We start from the raw sequence: 19,483 nt of genomic DNA on the forward strand, positions 1-19,483 counted from the left end.
ACTCGTTTCTCTTACACACCACTTATCTTACTTATATTCTACTTTATCTTAATTTCTACTCACTGTGTCTGTTATCAAACCTCCCCAAGTCTCACTTGTTCGTTGGGTGTCCGGCAGCCTCACTCCTGCCGGATCGACATTCCAATTTCTGGGATGTCGTGAAATCTGACCTTATCCCCATATGTTCAAGTCTCGGTCAGGAGGGCTTACCAGTACACCCAGCTCACAGCGCCAAAACTGTCGGAGGAAAACCCCGAGGTAGAACTAAATCTACTACGAGTCTACGTTAGAGAGTTGAAAACACACAGTTTATTAATACAAGGTACCAGGGGAGTTGTATGTAGGTCCCTCAACCAGGCAACAACTCAACTTGGGGTTACAAAAAATATTTAAAGTCGTAAACCGCAAAAGTCACATGTCACTGCTTTTCCATCTAGCATTGCAAAAGTGTCGACACAATGAGTTTTTTTCGTCTTTGTCCGGCTTACTTCCTTATCTTCGGCCAGGATCTGAGGAAAGAAACTGAATTTTGGACATCGGACCTACATACTGAGGTAAGGACTCCTCTTTATAAAAGTCCTCAGTCAAAAGTCGAAATTCGCCTCTCCTTCTACGCGATTCCGAAAGCCTCCAGTTTGCGAACCCTCCGGTTGGTAGTCGGCTCGAGGTCCCATAGACATCTAAACTTTGGCGGTGTGTTAGTTAATTAATCACCGACCTATTGATCGGCTAGAAAGCCTACGACTCGAGACCCCAGTAAAGAAATCAGTATTATGGCAGCAGGAGATAAGAGCAAAGAATTGCCTACAACTGTTAAAGGTGGGCAGGCACCACCTGAAGTTTCGCTAGATGAAATTCTCGAACAGTTGAAAGAATACATAGAGCAACAATTCAACTTATCTAAAACCTGTATTAAGATCGAACAAAAGTACGGAACCTCCAAAGGACAATGATCCTTGGATGAGATTAAAAGGGTCTGGGGAAAAACGACCCGTATGAAAAATAAAGAGCGAACTAGATGGTCCCTAGCGGTTATGGGACAGATTCGAAAGCGGAATGAAATTATAATGCGTTCCCAACATGATCGAGAACTGACCAGTACAAAGGATCAATTGCAAGCTGTTTGTGCGCAGCTGTGACAGAAAAAGCTTGAACTTGAAAAGCTGGAAGCGGAAGTTAAAGATCTTAAAGGCGAAATTAAAAAATGGAAAAAATCATTAGGTCAAGAGACAGTAATAGGAAAAGGAAAATGTATCGGTCAATTCCCAGGGTACCCATGTTTGGATAAATTAAAAGCGCAAACCCGAAGACACGACCGAGGAATAGATACGAATTCTGAATCCTTCGAAGATACAGGGTCGGAGGATGAAGAATTAGGGGTGCGCTTTGCCCCGTTTAAAAAAAATGATGAGTTGTAGTCAAATCAGAAGAGACTGCGGGTGAGGGTGGAACCAAAAAAACGAGGAAAAGGCTGTATGCAGAATACTTAATTCATGATCCGGCAGACCCAGAGAAAATTGATAAATGGTCCAAGGAATTGCCCAATCCAAAGAAAGGGGGAGTGAAAACGTGGGACCAATTGGACCGCTTAAGAAATATATATCAACTTCATCCCTGGGACGGAGTGCAAATTTTGACCATAATGGTGCCAAAAACACAGGGAAGAAAATTGCACGACAAGGTAGAAGAAGCTTTGGGGCAGGATGAGCAAGAGTTAGACGCAGGATGGGAGGCAATTAAACACTGGCTGCAAGCCTTCAGTCCAGCTAAGACAGACTGGGGAAAAATTGCAGCCTGCCAACAGAAAGGAACCGAGGAGGTCCTGGAGTATGACGAGCGGTTTAGATGCACGTGGCTAGAACATTCGGGTATGAATAATACGGATGAGGAAATGAATGAACAAGTGTTTGGACCCCTGAAAGCAGCTTTCGTGGCAGGTCTAAAGCCAGAATTGTCCAAAATGCTTAAGGTAGTGTTACCGGATTGGGAAGGTAGAGGAACTACCTTTGCAGCATTGGTGGATCGATGCAACCAATTAGACAGGGATATGGGAGCTAAAGTCCGAGCTGTACAGGCTATGGGATGGAAATCCCAGGATTCCGATAAACAGTTATTAGGAAAATTACCCAGAAAATGTCATTATTGTGGGAAAGAAGGTCACTGGGCCAAGACGTGCAGGGCAAAACAGCAAGGTCGTGGCTGGGGAAGAGGACGCAGCCAGGGATGCAATTCAGCCAACAAACCAGGCTTGTCACAAGATAACGACCTCATAGAAGCATTTAAGCAACTGACAATACAACAACAGAAGGAGTTACTTGGGATAGCAAAAAACGATTAGAGCCCACCCTGGCCCCCCTCCTCGCACTAATACAACAGAGGGGAGATGGGCTATATATAACTGTGAGGGTGGGCGATAAGGATGTGGACTATCTTTTAGACACAGGGGCGGAATTAACATTCTTACCCCTAAAATATGGAGACTTTTTGCCGTTGGATGGTAAGGCACGTCCAGCCTATGGAGTTGGGGGGCCATAAAATGGAAATTAAAAGGACAACACCGATACTTATAAGGCTGGGTCCACATGAACTAACCACGCCAGTCTGGATAGGTCCAGTAGATCAACCCCTTTTGGGAATGGACGTTCTAATCCAAATAGATTCATCGTTGCATTTCGAGGATGGTCGGGTGACATGGTCAATTAGAACTTTGAAGAAAGAAGAATTGAAGGAACACCCGATATGGGCTAAAGATAAGAACGATTGTGGCCTACTCCAGATGGAGCCTGCGTCATTTACCGGGACCAAGCCTCCATGCACTAAACAGTATCCCATCAGTCCAACTGCCATCGCGGGAATCTTACCAGTTATTCAGCAATTGGAGAAACAAGGGGTGCTTATTAAAACGCATAGTTCCTCCAATAGCCCCATGTGGCCGGTACAGAAATCTAATGAGACTTAGCGTTTGACTGTCGATTATAGGAAAGCTAACCAGTGTATTGATCAAAAAGCTCCTTTGGTCGCAGATCCCTCCACCATTTTTAATGCCCTCAAACCTGAACATAAATATTTCTCGGTTATAGATATGGCCAACAGATTTTGGTCGGTGCCTCTGGCACCAGAGGTTCGACAGTGGTTTGCTTTCACTGTCCAAGGACAACAGTATACTTGGACCCGGTTACCGCAGGGTTTCCACAACAGCCCTATGGTATTCCACATGGCTTTACAAAGCCATTTGCGAGAATTACCTCCCCTGTCATCCACAGTCATCCAATATGTAGACGATATCTTGCTAGCTTCAAACACGGAAGAACAGCATGAACAAGATTTACGAGCTTTGCTGGACCACCTTCGGCTGAAAGGACATAAAACCAGCATCGACAAAGCACAAATATCCCAAGAAGAGGTTGTATACCTGGGACAAAAGATTTCACAAGGAAAGAGAGAACTTACTCAGGATAGAACTGCAGCTATTCGGGCTGCTAAAAACCCCACCACTATTCAGGAACTAAGGTCTTTTTTGGGATTGTGTAACTTTAACAGAAATTAGATTGACTCCTTCACACAGCTTGCTCAGCCATTGAATGATATTTTAAAGGGGAAACGTGCCTCTAAAGAAGCCATCACCCTCACTAAGGAACAGCAAGAGGCGTTCCTAAGTTTGAAAAAGGCTTTGTGTTCGGCACCGGCTCTGGGAATCCCCGACAGTGGTAAGCCATTTACCCTGTTTGTCCATGAGAAAGAAGGATATATGAAAGCTATACTGACACAAGAACATGGGGATCGGCAAAGACCTATTTGCTATTATTCGGATGTGGAAGTGGATGCGGTAGCCCTCGGATGTGGAAGTTGCCTAAGGGCCATGGAACCTACATGTCGAGCGGTAATGATCACTGCGGGTCTAGTCCTCGACCAAAAGCTGATTGTCAAGTGTCCCCACACCGTATACGCTTTTCTGTCTATGAATCGAATGTCTCAGGTGACGGCAACTAGATGGACCCGCTGGACAGCAGTTTTGGAAGCTCCTAATCTCCATATCGTCCGGGCCAGCCCGGTTAATCCCGCAACTATGCTCCCGATGTCAGAATCGAGGGAGCAAGAGGGGGGAGAATGTGAAGAGCATGACTGCGTGGAGATTTTAGAAGAAACAGCCTTAGCAGCAGAGGAGCCTCTGCACAACCCAGACCTCATCCTCTTTACAGATGGTTCCTCCTTTGTTGACAATGGTACCAGAAAAGCAGGATGGGCAGTTACAACCTTATATGAGGTAGTGGCAAAAGGATGTTTACCCTCAGGAACGTCAGCACAACAGGCCGAGTTATGGGCCCTGTCAGAAGCATGTCGAATAGCAGAAGGACAGACAGCTAATGTCTACACAGATTCGCGTTATGCTTTTGGAGTCATTCACGACTTTGGTCTGTTATGGCGGAAAGGAGGATTCCTCACTGCTGGTACACCTATCCGAAATGGAAAAGAAGTCCGAGACTTACTGGAGGCCATACAATTACCTCAGGAAGTGTCCAACCTGAAGTATAAGGCCCATACCAAGGAAAATACCACAGAAGCACAGGGAAATGCCCTAGCCGACCAGGCAGCTAAAGATGCCGCTTCACAGGGCGTTCCTCCAGAAGAACCAACACAGATGTGCAGATTGAAAGCACTCAGGACTCTGACACGAGACCTTCAAACAATGCAAGGCGAGTGCTCCCGAGAGGAAAAATGGACATGGATTGAGGCAGGAATTAAGCTATGTGAAGATGGTGTCTGGAGACAAAGAGTTACCGACAAGCCAGTCGCGCCACAAGCGCTGATGCCTTTTTTAGCCCAACAGATCCACTCGTGGGGACACTTGGCTTCACAACAGATGACAGCACGGTTCCAGAAAAGCTGGTGGGGTCGGGGATTTAAAAAACATGCCCAGCTGGTAACAGACCGCTGTGTGGTCTGCCAGAAAAATAATTCTGGACCCATCACGGTAATGCCCCAACTGAGGCCCCCTGCCCCTGTCGGACCATTCCAGCATCTGCAGGTTGATTATATATCTCTTCCTTCATGCCAAGGATACACTAACATTCTTGTCATGGTCGACAGATTCTCGAGATGGGTAGAAGCTGTCCCAACTAAAAGAGCCACAGCCAATCACACTGCAAAGGTCTTGTGTAAGGATTACATTCCCCAATGGGGAGTCCCGAGTAGCATTGACTCAGATCAGGGAACACACTTCACAGGTGCTGTCTGCCAAGAAGTCTGTAGGTTACTGAACATTACATGGGATTTACACTGTCCTTATCATCCACAATCATCAGGACAAGTAGAATGAATGAATCGAACTCTGAAACAATGGCTTGCCAAATATCACCAAGAAGGAACACCATGGCCCCAGGCACTACCAATAGTGCTATGTAGCATTAGGGCAACCCCGAACAGAACTACAGGTCTAAGCCCATTTGAAATTATAACAGGAAGACCCATGTCGCTGCCAGGAACTATCGATTTACGGAAAGCTGATGTTCACTTAATGAGTGACACTTTGTTATCATACTGTCAGAACCTAACCAATGCTATTAGTTCTGTTTTCCGACAGGTATCGGCAGCTTGGGGTAATCCACCCGAAGGAGGACATGACATCATCCCGGGAGTCTGGGTGTATGTGAAAAAGTTGCATAAAGAACCTTTGGGTGCCAAGTGGGAGGGACCTTATCAAGTGTTATTGACCACCCAGGCAGCTGTTAAAGTCCAAAGAAAGAAAGCCTGGATCCACGCTTCACACGTTAAACAAGCACCCGTAACTGAAGCTGAAATCTAATAAGGACAATTACTTTTTGCCAAAATGTATAAATTTACTGTATTACTGATTGTAAGTATTCTAGGCATAGGCCTACTTCTTACTAGCCGACCCTCTGCACCAAAGGGAAATAGTAGGGTAGCAAGAGAATTACATGTAAATACCTTTTTATATATGTCATACATTTATGCCAAACAAGGTAACATTTCTAGTTGTTGGGTGTGTGCGCATATTCCTATTCACTCAAAGGGAGGGATTCCCTTGAGGCCAGTTCCCTTGAATATCTCGGAAATGGCTGAGTGGATAATTAATCAAAACAAAACAGGCAATGCGTTTCAGGATATGGAAAACTGGGCACGTAAATGGAAGTCAGCAGGTTACAATCTGACTACCTTTGAAGGGAGATACCAACTGTGCTACAATAATTCCAAACGGCCCCCATTTTTTGTTATCACTAATACAACGGGAATAGGAAGAACGGGGGAATCGGTCTGTCTGATTAGAAACATCAAAGGAGGCCAAAATATGGGGCATAGTAACTGCTCCCGGAATTATAATATAATCAAGCCACTGAACCGTCCAAACTGGGCCAATGTGGGAATTTTTAACGTAACGGGGATTCTGAATAAAACAGATGGAAAAGCCTGGACAGGCCCTGGAGTGTTGCTGACAAAGAAACAGCTAACATTCATTGCCTATAATGGCACCTATTGGGTGTGTGGCCACAAGGCCTACCCTTGGCTGCCCCAGAATTGGATGGGATCCTGCTATTTAGCCTACATTGTGCCTTATATGTATCATATAAAGTCACTGTCGGAACATTTACACCATCCTAAGAGAGCTATCACAGAAACAGAGAGGTTCTTTGCCATTCTGATCCCCAGGTATGGCACCGCCAGACTGGCAAGGGAATCCATTAACATGGCCTCCGTTGTGGAACGAGTGGCCAATGATACCTCAGAGGCCCTAGTTAAAATCAATGCAGAAATGGTAGCAATCCGCACAGTAGCCCTACAGAATAGACTGGCCCTTGATTACATCCTGGCTGAAAAGGGAGGTACTTGCGCCCTACTCGGAACTGAGTGTTGCACATATATCCCAGATAGCTCCGAAGAAATTACCCACTTAGCGGAACATATCCAAAAGGAGGCAGAAAAACTTAAGCAACCCCCATCATTCACTTTGTGGAGTGGAGCCACTGAATGGCTAGGTTCAATAGGAACTTCATTGATGGAAGGTTTAATTCTATTTGTTGTAATTATTTTACTTTTATATTGTTTGTTTATGTTGATTAAATGTTGTTGCGACCAGGTGGCTGTAGCTGCTGTCCCGCAGGTGAGACACCTTGCAGGTCCCAGCAGACCGTCTGTACATGGCACAGGGGTATGTTATGCTTAAGCGAAGGTTGTTTACTGGTTGAATTAAGATATTGATTTGGATTAAATTGGAATAAGGTTAATTACCCTACTAAAACCAGACTTCCATTGTGGCCACAATGGAACTTGGGTTGGTGTAACTTTGTGTGGAAGCTACTAGTCCGGACATGTGGCAAAACACATCAACAAATTTTAGAAGGAAACTCTATTAACATGTATGAAATTATTTTGTAGGATGTTTAACCAGTGATACCTGATGTTTTATGATTCAGTTTGTGAAAGAATCAAAGGGGGGATTGATAGAGAATTCAAACAGGCTGCATTTAGACAGGCTGTGAAAATTCACAGACACCAATTCAGAGATGCTACGTGAGTGGGAGCATGTTGCATTAAGTCATCAATCAACTTGACATTTTAGGACCTTTGGGTAGCGAGCCAATTAAAAGGTTAAAAGTCTATTAATTGAGCCAATAAGGTCAAAGAAGGCGAGTTCTTTTCTGTAAATTGATCCAGGTATAAATACAGCCATTTTGACCATGTGGTCTCAGAAGGACAAAGACCTGGCTTAGAGCCAAGAGCTTGTTGCTGTCTGCCAAAATAAAGTGACATTAAAACTACAATCGGAGTTCGTATTTCATTGGAAATTAAGAGATCTAACAAATCTTAATCAGAAACACATCTTCTGTATTTGCAAACCTTTCTAGAAGTACAGTTATGTAAGTAACTTCTCCTTAACCAATCGTTCTGGAATTATTGTATTTTATCTTTCATGTACGGTAAGAGATAAGTAACTTCTTTTTATTGCTGTTTTTGTTCAATTGTTACAGTTGTATTAAACGAATTCTAGATCTGTCTTTATTCTTTACCAACAGTTTTACACTGCATTTATTAAATAATTTGGATTCTGAAGCTCTGACCTTTATCCATATTTCTTGGGTAGTGTTACAGCTAGCTGGAGAATCAGAGTTATTGCTCGCTGTACGCTACACTCTGTCAGAAACAATACAAGCTTGATTCTCCCTTGTGTTATCAAGCTAACATACGCCTTCTTTTTCTGCTTCATCCTACTCTCCTGTTCATTTGTAATCCAGGGAGCTCTGGCGTTACTTGTCTTTCCTTTGCCCATTGTGGGAATGAACCTGAACCATCTTCTGTTTAAAGGCTGTCCAATACTCCATTACATTTCTGCCTGCCAGTCTTTGACTTCAATTCACCGGGCCAGATCCCTCCTAACTTCACTGAAATTAGCCCTCCTCCAGCTAAGGATTTTTATTCTAGATTGCTCATTGACCTTCTCCATAACTAATCTAATACTTACGATACTATGATCACATTGTTATATCTATCCTGTTCCAAGTGGCCTTTCCTACTGTAGCCCCTATACCCTTCAGCTAGATCCCATCTTCCTCTCGTCTAATGGGATGTGTGGTATTATCCCATGGAACAGCATCTGTATCTTGACCTGAATTTCTTCCATAAAGTTTTTCAGACATCTGTTGGTAAAGCTTCACATAAGTTTCATTGCACAAATCTGATAGCAAAGCAATAATTGAAAAATTAAACAAAGCAGGGAAGATTTCAAAATTCACAGCATTATACAAGGTTTGATGGTTTCACACTAGCCATTTCTTGATTCTTAGTTACTATCCTATGACTCCTAGCTATCTTGGCCTAGAAATGTGATAAGGCCCTAAAATGGGAGGTGCCACCCTGGAACGATGTTTGCTTGTGTCTGTAAAAAGATCGCAGGCAGCGCCGTTATTTTGGCGCTGCCTGCTTATTATCAAATTATTGTGGCTTTCAGCCCAGCGCTGAATGTGCTGAGCTCCCAGCAAGGACTCGGGTGGAGGGAGGACCTGGAGGTTGAGGAGACCTGGAGGTCAGGACTCGGGGCCAGCATGGGGGGAGATTGGAGAGGACCTACAGGTCAGAGTCGGAAGTCAGGTCGGAGTTAATAATGGTAAGTACTTACCTTTTTGTCATTCAACGCTGTTTAGCATTTGCACTCCTGGGAGTAAACATCGCTTCCTCAGACGCAAGCCAAACTTGCAATAGGCAGCAGAAGCAGGCATAAGGCCCCTTATTTGAATATGTTAATGTCCCAACGCCTGCTTCAGACAAAGATAAACATGCCTTTTTTTGCCCTCACTAATAGGGTGGGCAGAAGCGAGGCAGGCGCCATTTTTTCACAAAAGCGGCCTTAACAGCTGGCACTAAGGTGCTGAATTTCAGGCCCAATATCTTTCTAAGCATATGCTGTTTATGCATTTAGAGGCCTAACATAAACATAAACAAACTGAGGATAACTGAGTGAAGAGACTTCATACTGGAAGATCAATGGTTATAGTTCTCAGTCAGTGTTAAACTTTGATTAATCAGATGTAGCCATCATTCCTGATGAGATGTTGTCTCCTGAAATGTTTAAGTAGTTGCCTGCTGCTGTTAAAAATTATACTTGTGAGAAATCTGGAAGTGGACAAACTGAACAATCAAAATTAGCCAACAGATCTTTTCTTGTTGCATTAATGTATTTCGTCACACAAAAGTTAAGCAGAGAGCAAATGGAATTCAAACAACAGTCGGCGCAAATAGAGTGAGAAACCGCTAACTGGAAGAATTGGAATTGACAACAGTTGAGCCCGAAAACGTTAGTTATGCAGGAGGTTGGATCACAGTGCACTGAAAAGAAACTGATAGATTTATATGTAGGAACTTCCGTACAAGAAGCATGACAATGAGGAACCCAGGTTGCACTTAATAAGAGAGCCCTGTGCAACACTAGAAGAATTAAGAGAGAAAAAACAACAGTTGGATAGAACCCAAGCTGATTTAAACAGAAAACACCCAGAAATAGAGTAAAGAGATTAAGAGATGCACAGTGAGCCGGCGTGTCTGGGTCCCGGCCGAGTTGCTGGCTGTTCCCCGGAACTCCCACTGAAGTTACGGTGGGAGTACACCAGACCGGCGGTGGATTTTTAGGGTCATTATTCACAAATTAAACAGAAATCTTCCCTTAAATGTTCACATCTCGGGCGCAGTAAGAAGTTGCACACAGTTAGGGGCTTCTGTAGAATCAGGCCTGTTTCTGTATCTTCCCCCTCTGTGTTGTTCCAAGTATGGGCCCCAGTCAGGAGCTGGTGTACAAGCGGCAGAAATTTTCTGTGAAAAACAAAGTTAAATGTTTAATCATTTCTGCTTGATTTTTACCCACCATTAACACTCACCTGGAAACAGCCCAGATCATAAACAGATTATCCTGCAGTTTGTTCCAACAAAGGGATCACAGTGTGGAGGGAGGTTCAGGTGGTCCCAATAGTTATGATGGGGAAGAAATCTCACCGGGAATTATAGCCTGTTAGTTTAATGACAATCGTGAGGAAAATGATGGAAGGCGTTAGAAGGGATGTGAGTTCTGCTCAGCTGGAGAGTTTGGAAGTTAGTGGAGAATCACAGAATGACATTAGGAAATAGTTGGATGTTACAAAGTATTTATTTTTCACAGAGAGTCAGCGGTCTCTGGAACAGATCACTGACGTGTGCAGAGAGTGTGGATTCCCCACAGTACTTCAAAAATTCCTGAGAGAGGACCTGTCCAGTTCAAGAGAGTACGTTCTGGGCTAGTAGGGTTAATAAGTTATTGCCGTGTCCTGGAGCTATTCTGCATTGTCTCATGGGGTCAGGGAGGAATTCCCCCGATTCTTCCAATTTGCATCGTTTTCTTTCGCTGTTTTTGCTTCCCCAGGAGATTGTGTGCCTCAAGCTGGGGAGGGGGCAGAAGATTGTGTGACTCAGGATGGGGAGGGGGCAGGAGATTGTGTTACTGGGAGTGGGGAGGGGCCAGAATATTGTGTGCCTCAAACTGGGGAGGGGGCAGGAGATTGTGTGACTCAGGATGGGGAGGGGGCAGGAAATTGTGTTACTGGGGCTGGGGAGGGGGCAGGAGATTGTGTGACTCAGGGTGAGGAGGGGGCAGGAGATTGTGTGACTCAGGGTAGAGAAAGGGAGGAGATTGTGTTACTGGGGGTAGAGAGGGGGCAGGAGATTGTGTGACTCAGGGTAGAGAGGGGGCAGGAGATTGTGTTACTGGGGGTGGGGAGGGGGCAGGAGATTGTGTTACTGGGGGTGGGGAGGGGGCAGGAGATTGTGTGACTCAGGGTGGGGAGGGGGCAGGAGATTGTGTTACTGGGGGTGGGGAGTGGGCAGGAGATTGCGTGACTCAGGGTAGAGAGGGGGCTGTGTTGGGTCAGTGGTGTACGGGGCTGGACTTTCCCTGGATCGGATGGGCTGATGGACCAGATGGTCTTGCCCATCTTTTTCACATTTAGAAGGTGTGAAACCTCATAGAAAGGTACAATGGTGGATTCACTGAGCTCACTTTGTGGAGTGGAATTATTTGTGGCCAAATTGTATAATTAAAACAGGTATTAATGTTTTGACTATTAGTGTTACATTATCCAAATCTTCAGCAATGAATCTTTTATCACTTCACTCTTCGAGCAGTCATTATTTATGTGTGTATCTCTCTAGTTGTGATACTCTACATGTCTTCATCCATTCATAGATAAAAATAATGAAATTATTTGCTGTATTATGCTAATCACATCCTAACCCACCCAGTAGACATCAGGGAATGAGTCTGACATCAGACCCACAAAACTCAGGGCAGCCAATACAGTTCAGTAAACATAGAAGCATAGAAACATAGAAAATAGGTGCAGGAGTAGGCCATTCGGCCCTTCGAATCTGCACTGCCATTCAATGAGTTCATGGCTGAACATGCAACTTCAGTACCCCATTCCTGCTTTCTCGCCATACCCCTTGATCCCCCTAGTAGTAAGGACTACATCTAACTCTTTTTTGAATATATTTAGTGAATTGGCCTCAACAACTTTCTGTGGTAGAGAATTCCACAGGTTCACCACTCTCTGGGTGAAGAAGTTTCTCCTCATCTCAGTCCTAAATGGCTTACCCCTTATCCTTAGGCTGTGACCTCTGGTTCTGGACTTCCCCAACATTGGGAACATTCTTCCTGCATCTAACCTGTCTAAACCCATCAGCATTTTAAACGTTTCTATGAGATCCCCTCTCATTCTTCTGAACTCCAGTGAATACAAGCCCAGTTGATCCAGTCTTTCTTGATATGTCAGTCCCGCCATCCCGGGAATCAGTCTGGTGAACCTTCGCTGCACTCCCTCAATAGCAAGAATGTCCTTCCTCAAGTTAGGAGACCATAACTGTACACAATACTCCAGGTGTGGCCTCACCCAGGCCCTGTACAACTGTAGTAACACCTCCCTGCCCCTGTACTCAAATCCCCTTGCTATGAAGGCCAACATGCCATTTGCTTTCTTAACCGCCTGCTGTACCTGCATGCCAACCTTCAATGACTGATGTACCATGACACCCAGGTCTCGTTGCACCTCCCCTTTTCCTAATCTGTCACCATTCAGATAATAGTCTGTCTCTCTGTTTTTACCACCAAATTTATCTATTTCCTTTATGCAGGTGTCTCATAAGGATTGAGTGCCTCAGTGAGTTTGAACACTGTCCTTTCATCTCTGGTACCAATGGGATGAAATATTATTCCTTCTGATGGATGTAGGGTGTACTGTGTGTGTGAGAGAGAGAGAGAGTGGGAAAGTATTGGGAGAAGCACATTCTAGATTGTACATAATATTATTGTTAGGATGATGTAGATGGTGTGACGGTGTTGGGAGGCTGGGGGGTGCTGGCGGGGGGCGTTATACCTGAATTGGTAGAACTTGATGCTGACACAGCAGACTAGGTTATCTGATTGCCATTATTTAAATAATGGCATGAATCAATTCAAAATAAATTAACACCGGCATTTAAAAATTGGCAGAATACCTCGGAAAAACACTGGTTGTCTACACCATTTCTCCAATTTTTTGCTGATCTGAGAATTTGGAGACCTTCAGCAATTCTGCCCCTTACTCTTTGAAAGATATCAAGGTGTTTCCTTACCTGCCACAAGGTGGTGCCTTCAGCTTGGACAATTCTTACAATGGCGAAAATGGGGATCCACATCATACAGAAGATTATCATACACCAGCCAAGGATTATTGCCCAGACAGGGTACTCAACAGGTCCATGTGTTGGTGGGGCAAATGTTACAAAGGACCAGAAAAAGACTGCCTGTTTAAAATGATTGCACAAAACAAGTTCAGAAACAGAATGAGATAGACTATCTCCAGCTTGATTATTTTCAGTTTAAATCACTGAAAGATTACACAGAATTACACAGTTCTGGTATCATTCCAGTAAATCTTTTTTACACTTTCTCCAGTGCTTCTATATCCTTTTTATAATATGGAGACCAGAACTATGTGGTCTAATCAAGGTTCTATGGCAAATGGCATGTTGGCCTTCATAGCGAGAGGATTTGAGTTTAGGAGCAGGGAGGTCATACCACAGTTGTACAGGGCTTGGTGAGGCCACACCTTGAATATTATGTACAGTTTTGGTCTCCTAATCTGAGGAAGGACATTCTTGCTATTGAGGGAGTGCAGCGAAGGTTCACCAGACTGATTTCCGGGATGGCAGGACTGACATATGAAGAAAGACTGAATCGACTAGGCTTATATTCACTGGAATTTAGAAGAATGAGAGGGGATCTCCTAGAAACATATAAAATTCTGACGGGATTGGACAGGTTAGATACAGGAAGAATGTTCCTGATGTTGGGGAAGTCCAGAACCAGGGGTCTCAGTCTAAGGATATTTTATAGCCTTATTAACCTACATCGCTATTTTTAGTGATTTGTACATCTGTACCACAGATCCTTTTGCTTCTCTACTCCATTTAGATTCTTAGATTCTTATTTTACAAGGATTATGAGGCCTCCTTATTCTTCCTACCAAAATGCTCCAACTCACATTTATCCATATGGAAATTCATGTGCCAAATATACTCCCATTCTCCGTTTATTAATGTCTTCTTGTGTTTTGTCACCGTCTTCCTCTGTATTGACTACAACCATCCAATTTGGTGTCTTCTACAAATTTTCAAATTGTATTTGCGATCCCAAGTTCAAATCGTTTAAGTAAATGGGGAACAATGGTAGTACGAGCATCAATCCTTGTAGAACACCACTTCCCACATTTTGCTAGTCTGAGTAAGAGCCCTTAATCTCTACTTTCTGTTTTCTGCTTTACAGCTAGCTCGCTATCCATTTTACTACTAGTCTCCTAACTCCACTTGCTCTGACTTTAATCATGAGTCTAATATGTGGTACCTTATTGAAGGCTTTTCAAATATCTAAATATATTATATCTACTACAATACCCTTGTCTACACTTTCTGTTATTTCTTCAAAGTACTGAATAAGGCTTCTCAAGCTTGACCTTCCCATTTGAAATCCGTGCTTACTAGTCTTCATTATATTTTCAGTTTCTAGGGGCTAGAACCTCATTTCCGGCGTGGGCGGTAAAAAAGTTTTCAGATCGTTGGCTTCTCGGCCATTCTCAAAGCACCTAGTCTCCATTTTGAAAATGGGCATTACTGCGAGCGATATCAAATGGGCGTTAGCGTAAAATTTTTTTGACCTTCTGCCGTAAAGTGTCGCCGTCCTTAGCAATGGCATGGCAACGCTCGATTCCTGCGATTCAGGAGGTCAAGGATCATCATGACATGCGCAGAAGAGGAGGCAGAAAGAGAGGGAGCTCAGAGGGACTGAAAGCATGTGTGGCTGTGGTGTGTGCTTGTTTGGCTGTTGTGGGAGGCACGAGGGAGATTCACCAGCAGCAAAAAGCCTACTAAGCACCAAGAACATAGTTGGCACCGAGTTTTTGTCCAACAAATAACATATAAAATGGAAGAGGGCTCCCAGTGGTCCTGGAGCACGGCACTGCACCCCAAGGTGCCACACCCACATTGCCAATCACATGAGAGCCAGCAGCAACATCTTGTTTCTGGCTCAGAGCACCTTGGGACCATCCTCTCCTGTATCCGTCCAAGCAGCATTTCGGTCGTCACCCGCTCCCCCGCAATGAAGCATCGCCTGGCGGCTTGGAGTCAGGAGGGGAAGGGGTAGAGGTGGGAAGGAGAAACGGGGTGGGGGGGGCGGGGGCGGGAAGGGTTGGTTTGTACAGAAATACTGATGATTTCAGACTAATGTTCGGTTTAAATGTTTTTTATTTAACAAAGCCTTCTTGCGCATTGTCTCAGATAGCTGTACCGTTACACCTTGGTGATTCCTTTACATCAAAGGGTATAATGACACTTAACTTCAATCAACTTAAACTTTAACTGTCACCAAGGTGATGCCCACCATTGATGTATGACTTGCACACCCAGCAGTGTGTCAGCCTTGTAAATACTATCAACATTCTTTCAGGCAAAGCGCTCATTGATGAGCTCCTAACGTAAGGCTCTTGCAGCTATCATGCCACCATGGGCCCTTTCATGCAGTCTACAGGGGGGCAGGGGCATGTCTTCAGCATCAGTCTGATTGACTGGGCCGATGTCAGTGTCCGCCTCCTCATCCTCCTGTTCCTCTCTCTGGTGAGGTGGACTGTCAGACTCATCAGGCAATTCTTGTCCCCTCCTGATAGCCAAGTTGTGCAGCATGGAGCACACCACCACGAATTGAGCTACCTGCTCAGGGTGGTATTGGAGCTCACCTGAGCGATCCAGGCATCTAAAGCGCTGCTTCAGTACTCCAATGGTTTTCTCCACGATACTGCGAGTTGCTCTGTGGCTCTCATTGTATCGCCTCTCGGCTATGGTGTGGGTGTCACGCAGGGGGGTCATCAGCCAGGTGGCGAGGCCATATCCTTTGTCACCAAGCATCCAGCATTGACCTTGTGGCTGATTGTTAAACAAGTCAGATACAGTGCTCTCACGCAGGATGTGAGCATCATGGATGCTGCCCGGAAATTGAGCATTACCTGCCAGTATAATTTGCTGGTGCTCGACAACCAGTTGGACATTCAGAGAGTGGAATCCCTTGTGGTTCCTGAAAACCTCAGCAACCTGAAAAGGTGCCTGCATTGCGATGTGCATACAGTCTATTGCTCCCTGCACCTTGGGGAAGTTTGCAATACTGGAGAATCCGAGAGCCCTCTACTCTGTGCCTCCCTGGTCATAGGGAAACTGATCAAGTCCCATCTGCGTGCGTACAGGGTTTCAGTGATCTGTTTAATGCAGCGATGTGTGACATGCTGGGAAAGTCCGCAAATGTCTCCAGCTGTGGCCTGAAAAGAACCCAAGGCATAGAACGACAGTGCCTTGGTGACTTTGACCTCGACGGACAGTGCAGTACTGGCAGGCTGCAGATCTGCCCTTATCAGCTGACATACGTCAGTGATAAGCTCTTTGTGGAAGAGCAGTCTCCGAAGGCAGGTGGTGGTGGGCAAGTCGAGGTAAGAATGCATCTCCTTCTTCTTGCGGGGGGTGTAACGTCTGGTCCTACTCATTAGTCTGTCACGTCTTACGTTGGGTACATAATGCAGTGGAGCGTTACTTCGGCGATGTCGAGTCTGCTGCATGTAATTGGTGACCAAGAGAGGGTGAAAAAGGACAGACCTCATTGCAGTAACTCTCTGTTTTCCACCGATTGTTCACAAACAAGGAATGTCCCAATGAAGACACCTATTCAATTCTAATCGGTCACAGTATGGTCAAGATGTTTGTAGAGATGTTCACATCAACTCCAGCAACCTGCAGAGTATATCCGAACTCCGCCGAGGTTGAAGCACAGCAGTCTTTTAAAGGACACGACATATGATCTAGAACATGGCGTCCATAACGCTGTGATTAGTTCCGGTTAGTTCCACTTTTTCTGGGTTGTTTTTTGGGCGAGCAATGTTGTAGGTGATATGTGTGGGAGGTGGTGAAATTGCCGCTGGGCGATCTCATGGCCGCTTGTATAGGTAGATATGCTTTGTACGACAAAATAAGTCGGTATTATTGAATCTCGGCATTAAATCCGTGCGGAAATTAACACTGGGCGATATTATGGTCGTTGATTTCGTCCATTCTGATGATTCCACCCAAAAAAAGTGGGCGGGCAGTAATATTTCCCAGCGTTAAGCACATGGAGAAAGTAACCCTCAGCGATAAATTTCCTAAAAATGGCTGTCAGTTTCCATTTTGTGCCAAAATGGGCGATATATGGGCGTTATACGTCATTTCAACGGTAAAATGAGCGTTAAGTGAGCGTTAAGCATGCAAAAAAAGTGAAGGTTCTAGCCCTAGATGTTTTCCTATTATTTCTTTGAGTAAAGATTCCATTATCTTTTGTATCACTGACACTAAGTTAACTGATCTATAGCTCCTTGGACATGTTCTATCTCACTTTTTAAATACAGGAATCACATTAACTGTCTGCTAGTCCTCTGACACCATTCCCTTTTCTACTGAATCTTTATATATATGTAATAGTGCCCCTGCTATCTCTTCCCTAACTTCTTTTAATATGTATGGATGCAATCTATCAGGATCAGAGGTTTTATTCTCTCGGTTTGATTAGTTTATCAATTATCTCTTTTCCATCGTAAATGTCTTTATATATATTTTGATCTCTTCATCTAATTTCATGTCCCTGGTAAATACTGAGGCAAAATTATTCAATATTTCTGCCATTTTGCTACCATTACCTGTGAGTTTATCTTGTGCATCTCTCAGTGGGCCTATCCCTATCCTGGTTTTTAATTTATTATTTATGTGTGTCAAATACTTTACTATTTATTTTGATATTCTTTGATAATTTAATTTAATTGTTCCTCTTTGGTTTCCTAATTGTTTTTTGACTTATTTCCTAACCTATTTGTATTCCCCTTTTGTTACCTTTATCGTCTGTGTACTTAGTGCATGCATTTTCTATAATTTCAATGTTACCCTTATCTCTGTATACATCTATGGTGTTTAATTATTGACTAGTTTGTTATTGTTTTTAGTGGAACATATTTCTCCTGACTCTATTGATCACCTTCTTAAATATTTCCCATTGCTGTTCTATCTCTTTCTCTGTCATTTTTTCACAGTTTTCCTTCCCTAGTTCCAGGCTCATTTCAAAATGAGCTCTTTCCAATTTATTCCTCAGGTCTTTAGCTTATTTTGGTATTTCTCAAACCTTATCTTAAAACTTATTATGTTGTGATCACTCTTGTATGATGATCCCCTAGGCTTACTTCTCTTATCTGCTTTGGTTCATTACTCGATCCAGCAGTGATTCCTCTCTTGTTGGGCTTCTTAAGCACTGAGCACAAAAGGAGTCCTGAACACACTGTAAAAACTCTATTCCCTTTTACCCTTTCCCTACCACTTCTTGCCAGTTTATTTGGGGATCCGTGAAATGTCCCATGATTATTATTCTATGTATTTTAATCATTTCGCAGATTGGTTTAAATATTTCTTCCACCACTTCCCTTCCACTATTAGGTGATCAATGAGCATGATCAATCTCTTCTTATGCTTTATCTTAATCCATATGGATTCTATTTCTATCTTAATGTTAGTTTTGTCCTGTATCTACTGCCGTTAGGTTATCTCTAATTAGTACAGCTACCAACCCCCCACACTTCTGCATTCTTCCTTTTCTATCCTTTTCTAAGTATGTTATATCCTTCAATATTTAACTTTCAGTCCTGTTCTTTATGTAGCCATGTTTCAGGAATCCTGACTACATCTGGCTCCTCGCTGCAAATGGTTGTCTTCAGTTCCCCCATTTTGTTTCAGATGTTGTGCACATTGCCATACAGGCCATTTAATTTGTTTTTATTAATCATTTCACTCACTTTTTTTAAACAGTCATTTTATATTTATGTTCTACAACTGTACCTATTCCCTGAACTTTTATATTACACTTATTCCTCACCTTGGTCTGATCTTTACTCTCATCCATTATTTCTTTTATCTTCAGGCTAATGTTATTTTCACCAGATTCCACCCTCACCTTACTAGTTTAAAGTGTTATCCACAGCTCTATTTATCCTGTCCACGAGGACTCCGATCTCATTCCGGTTTATGTGGAGCCCGCCGCAGCAGTACAACTCCCTCCTGTCCTAGTACTAGCGTCAGTGTGCCATGAAATGGTACCTCTCCTTCCCACACCAGTCTTTCAGCCATACATTGATTTTCCTGATCTAACTCTGTGCTAATTAGCACCTGAATTAGGCTGTAACCCAGGATTACCACCTGTGAGGTTCTGTTTTATTAACATTTATTTCCTAGCTTCTGATATTGACTTAGCAGAGCCTCCTCCTTTTTCTTCGCGATGTCATTGGTCCAGATATGTACCATGACAACTGGGTCCTCTCCCTCCCTTTCCAAGTTCCTCTCCAGTTTCTACAAGAAGTCCTTT

The 19,483-nt window shown here is 43.8% G+C and overlaps 1 protein-coding gene across 1 annotated transcript in view; it reads right to left on the reverse strand.

The window, feature by feature from the left end:
* Positions 1 to 10,179: 10,179 nt before the first annotated feature.
* Positions 10,180 to 19,483, reverse strand: part of LOC139265196 (sodium- and chloride-dependent neutral and basic amino acid transporter B(0+)-like) — a 95,832-nt gene continuing 86,528 nt past the window's right edge. The window contains exons 13-14 of the mRNA XM_070882122.1: positions 13,144 to 13,314; positions 10,180 to 10,317 (exon numbers count right to left, since the gene is read on the reverse strand). Coding sequence (XP_070738223.1) covers positions 10,180 to 10,317; positions 13,144 to 13,314 — 309 coding nt within the window. The remainder of the gene's footprint in view (positions 10,318 to 13,143; positions 13,315 to 19,483) is intronic.

Source organism: Pristiophorus japonicus, chromosome 6 (assembly GCF_044704955.1).
Source record: "Pristiophorus japonicus isolate sPriJap1 chromosome 6, sPriJap1.hap1, whole genome shotgun sequence".
Classification (NCBI taxonomy): Eukaryota; Metazoa; Chordata; class Chondrichthyes; family Pristiophoridae; genus Pristiophorus; species Pristiophorus japonicus.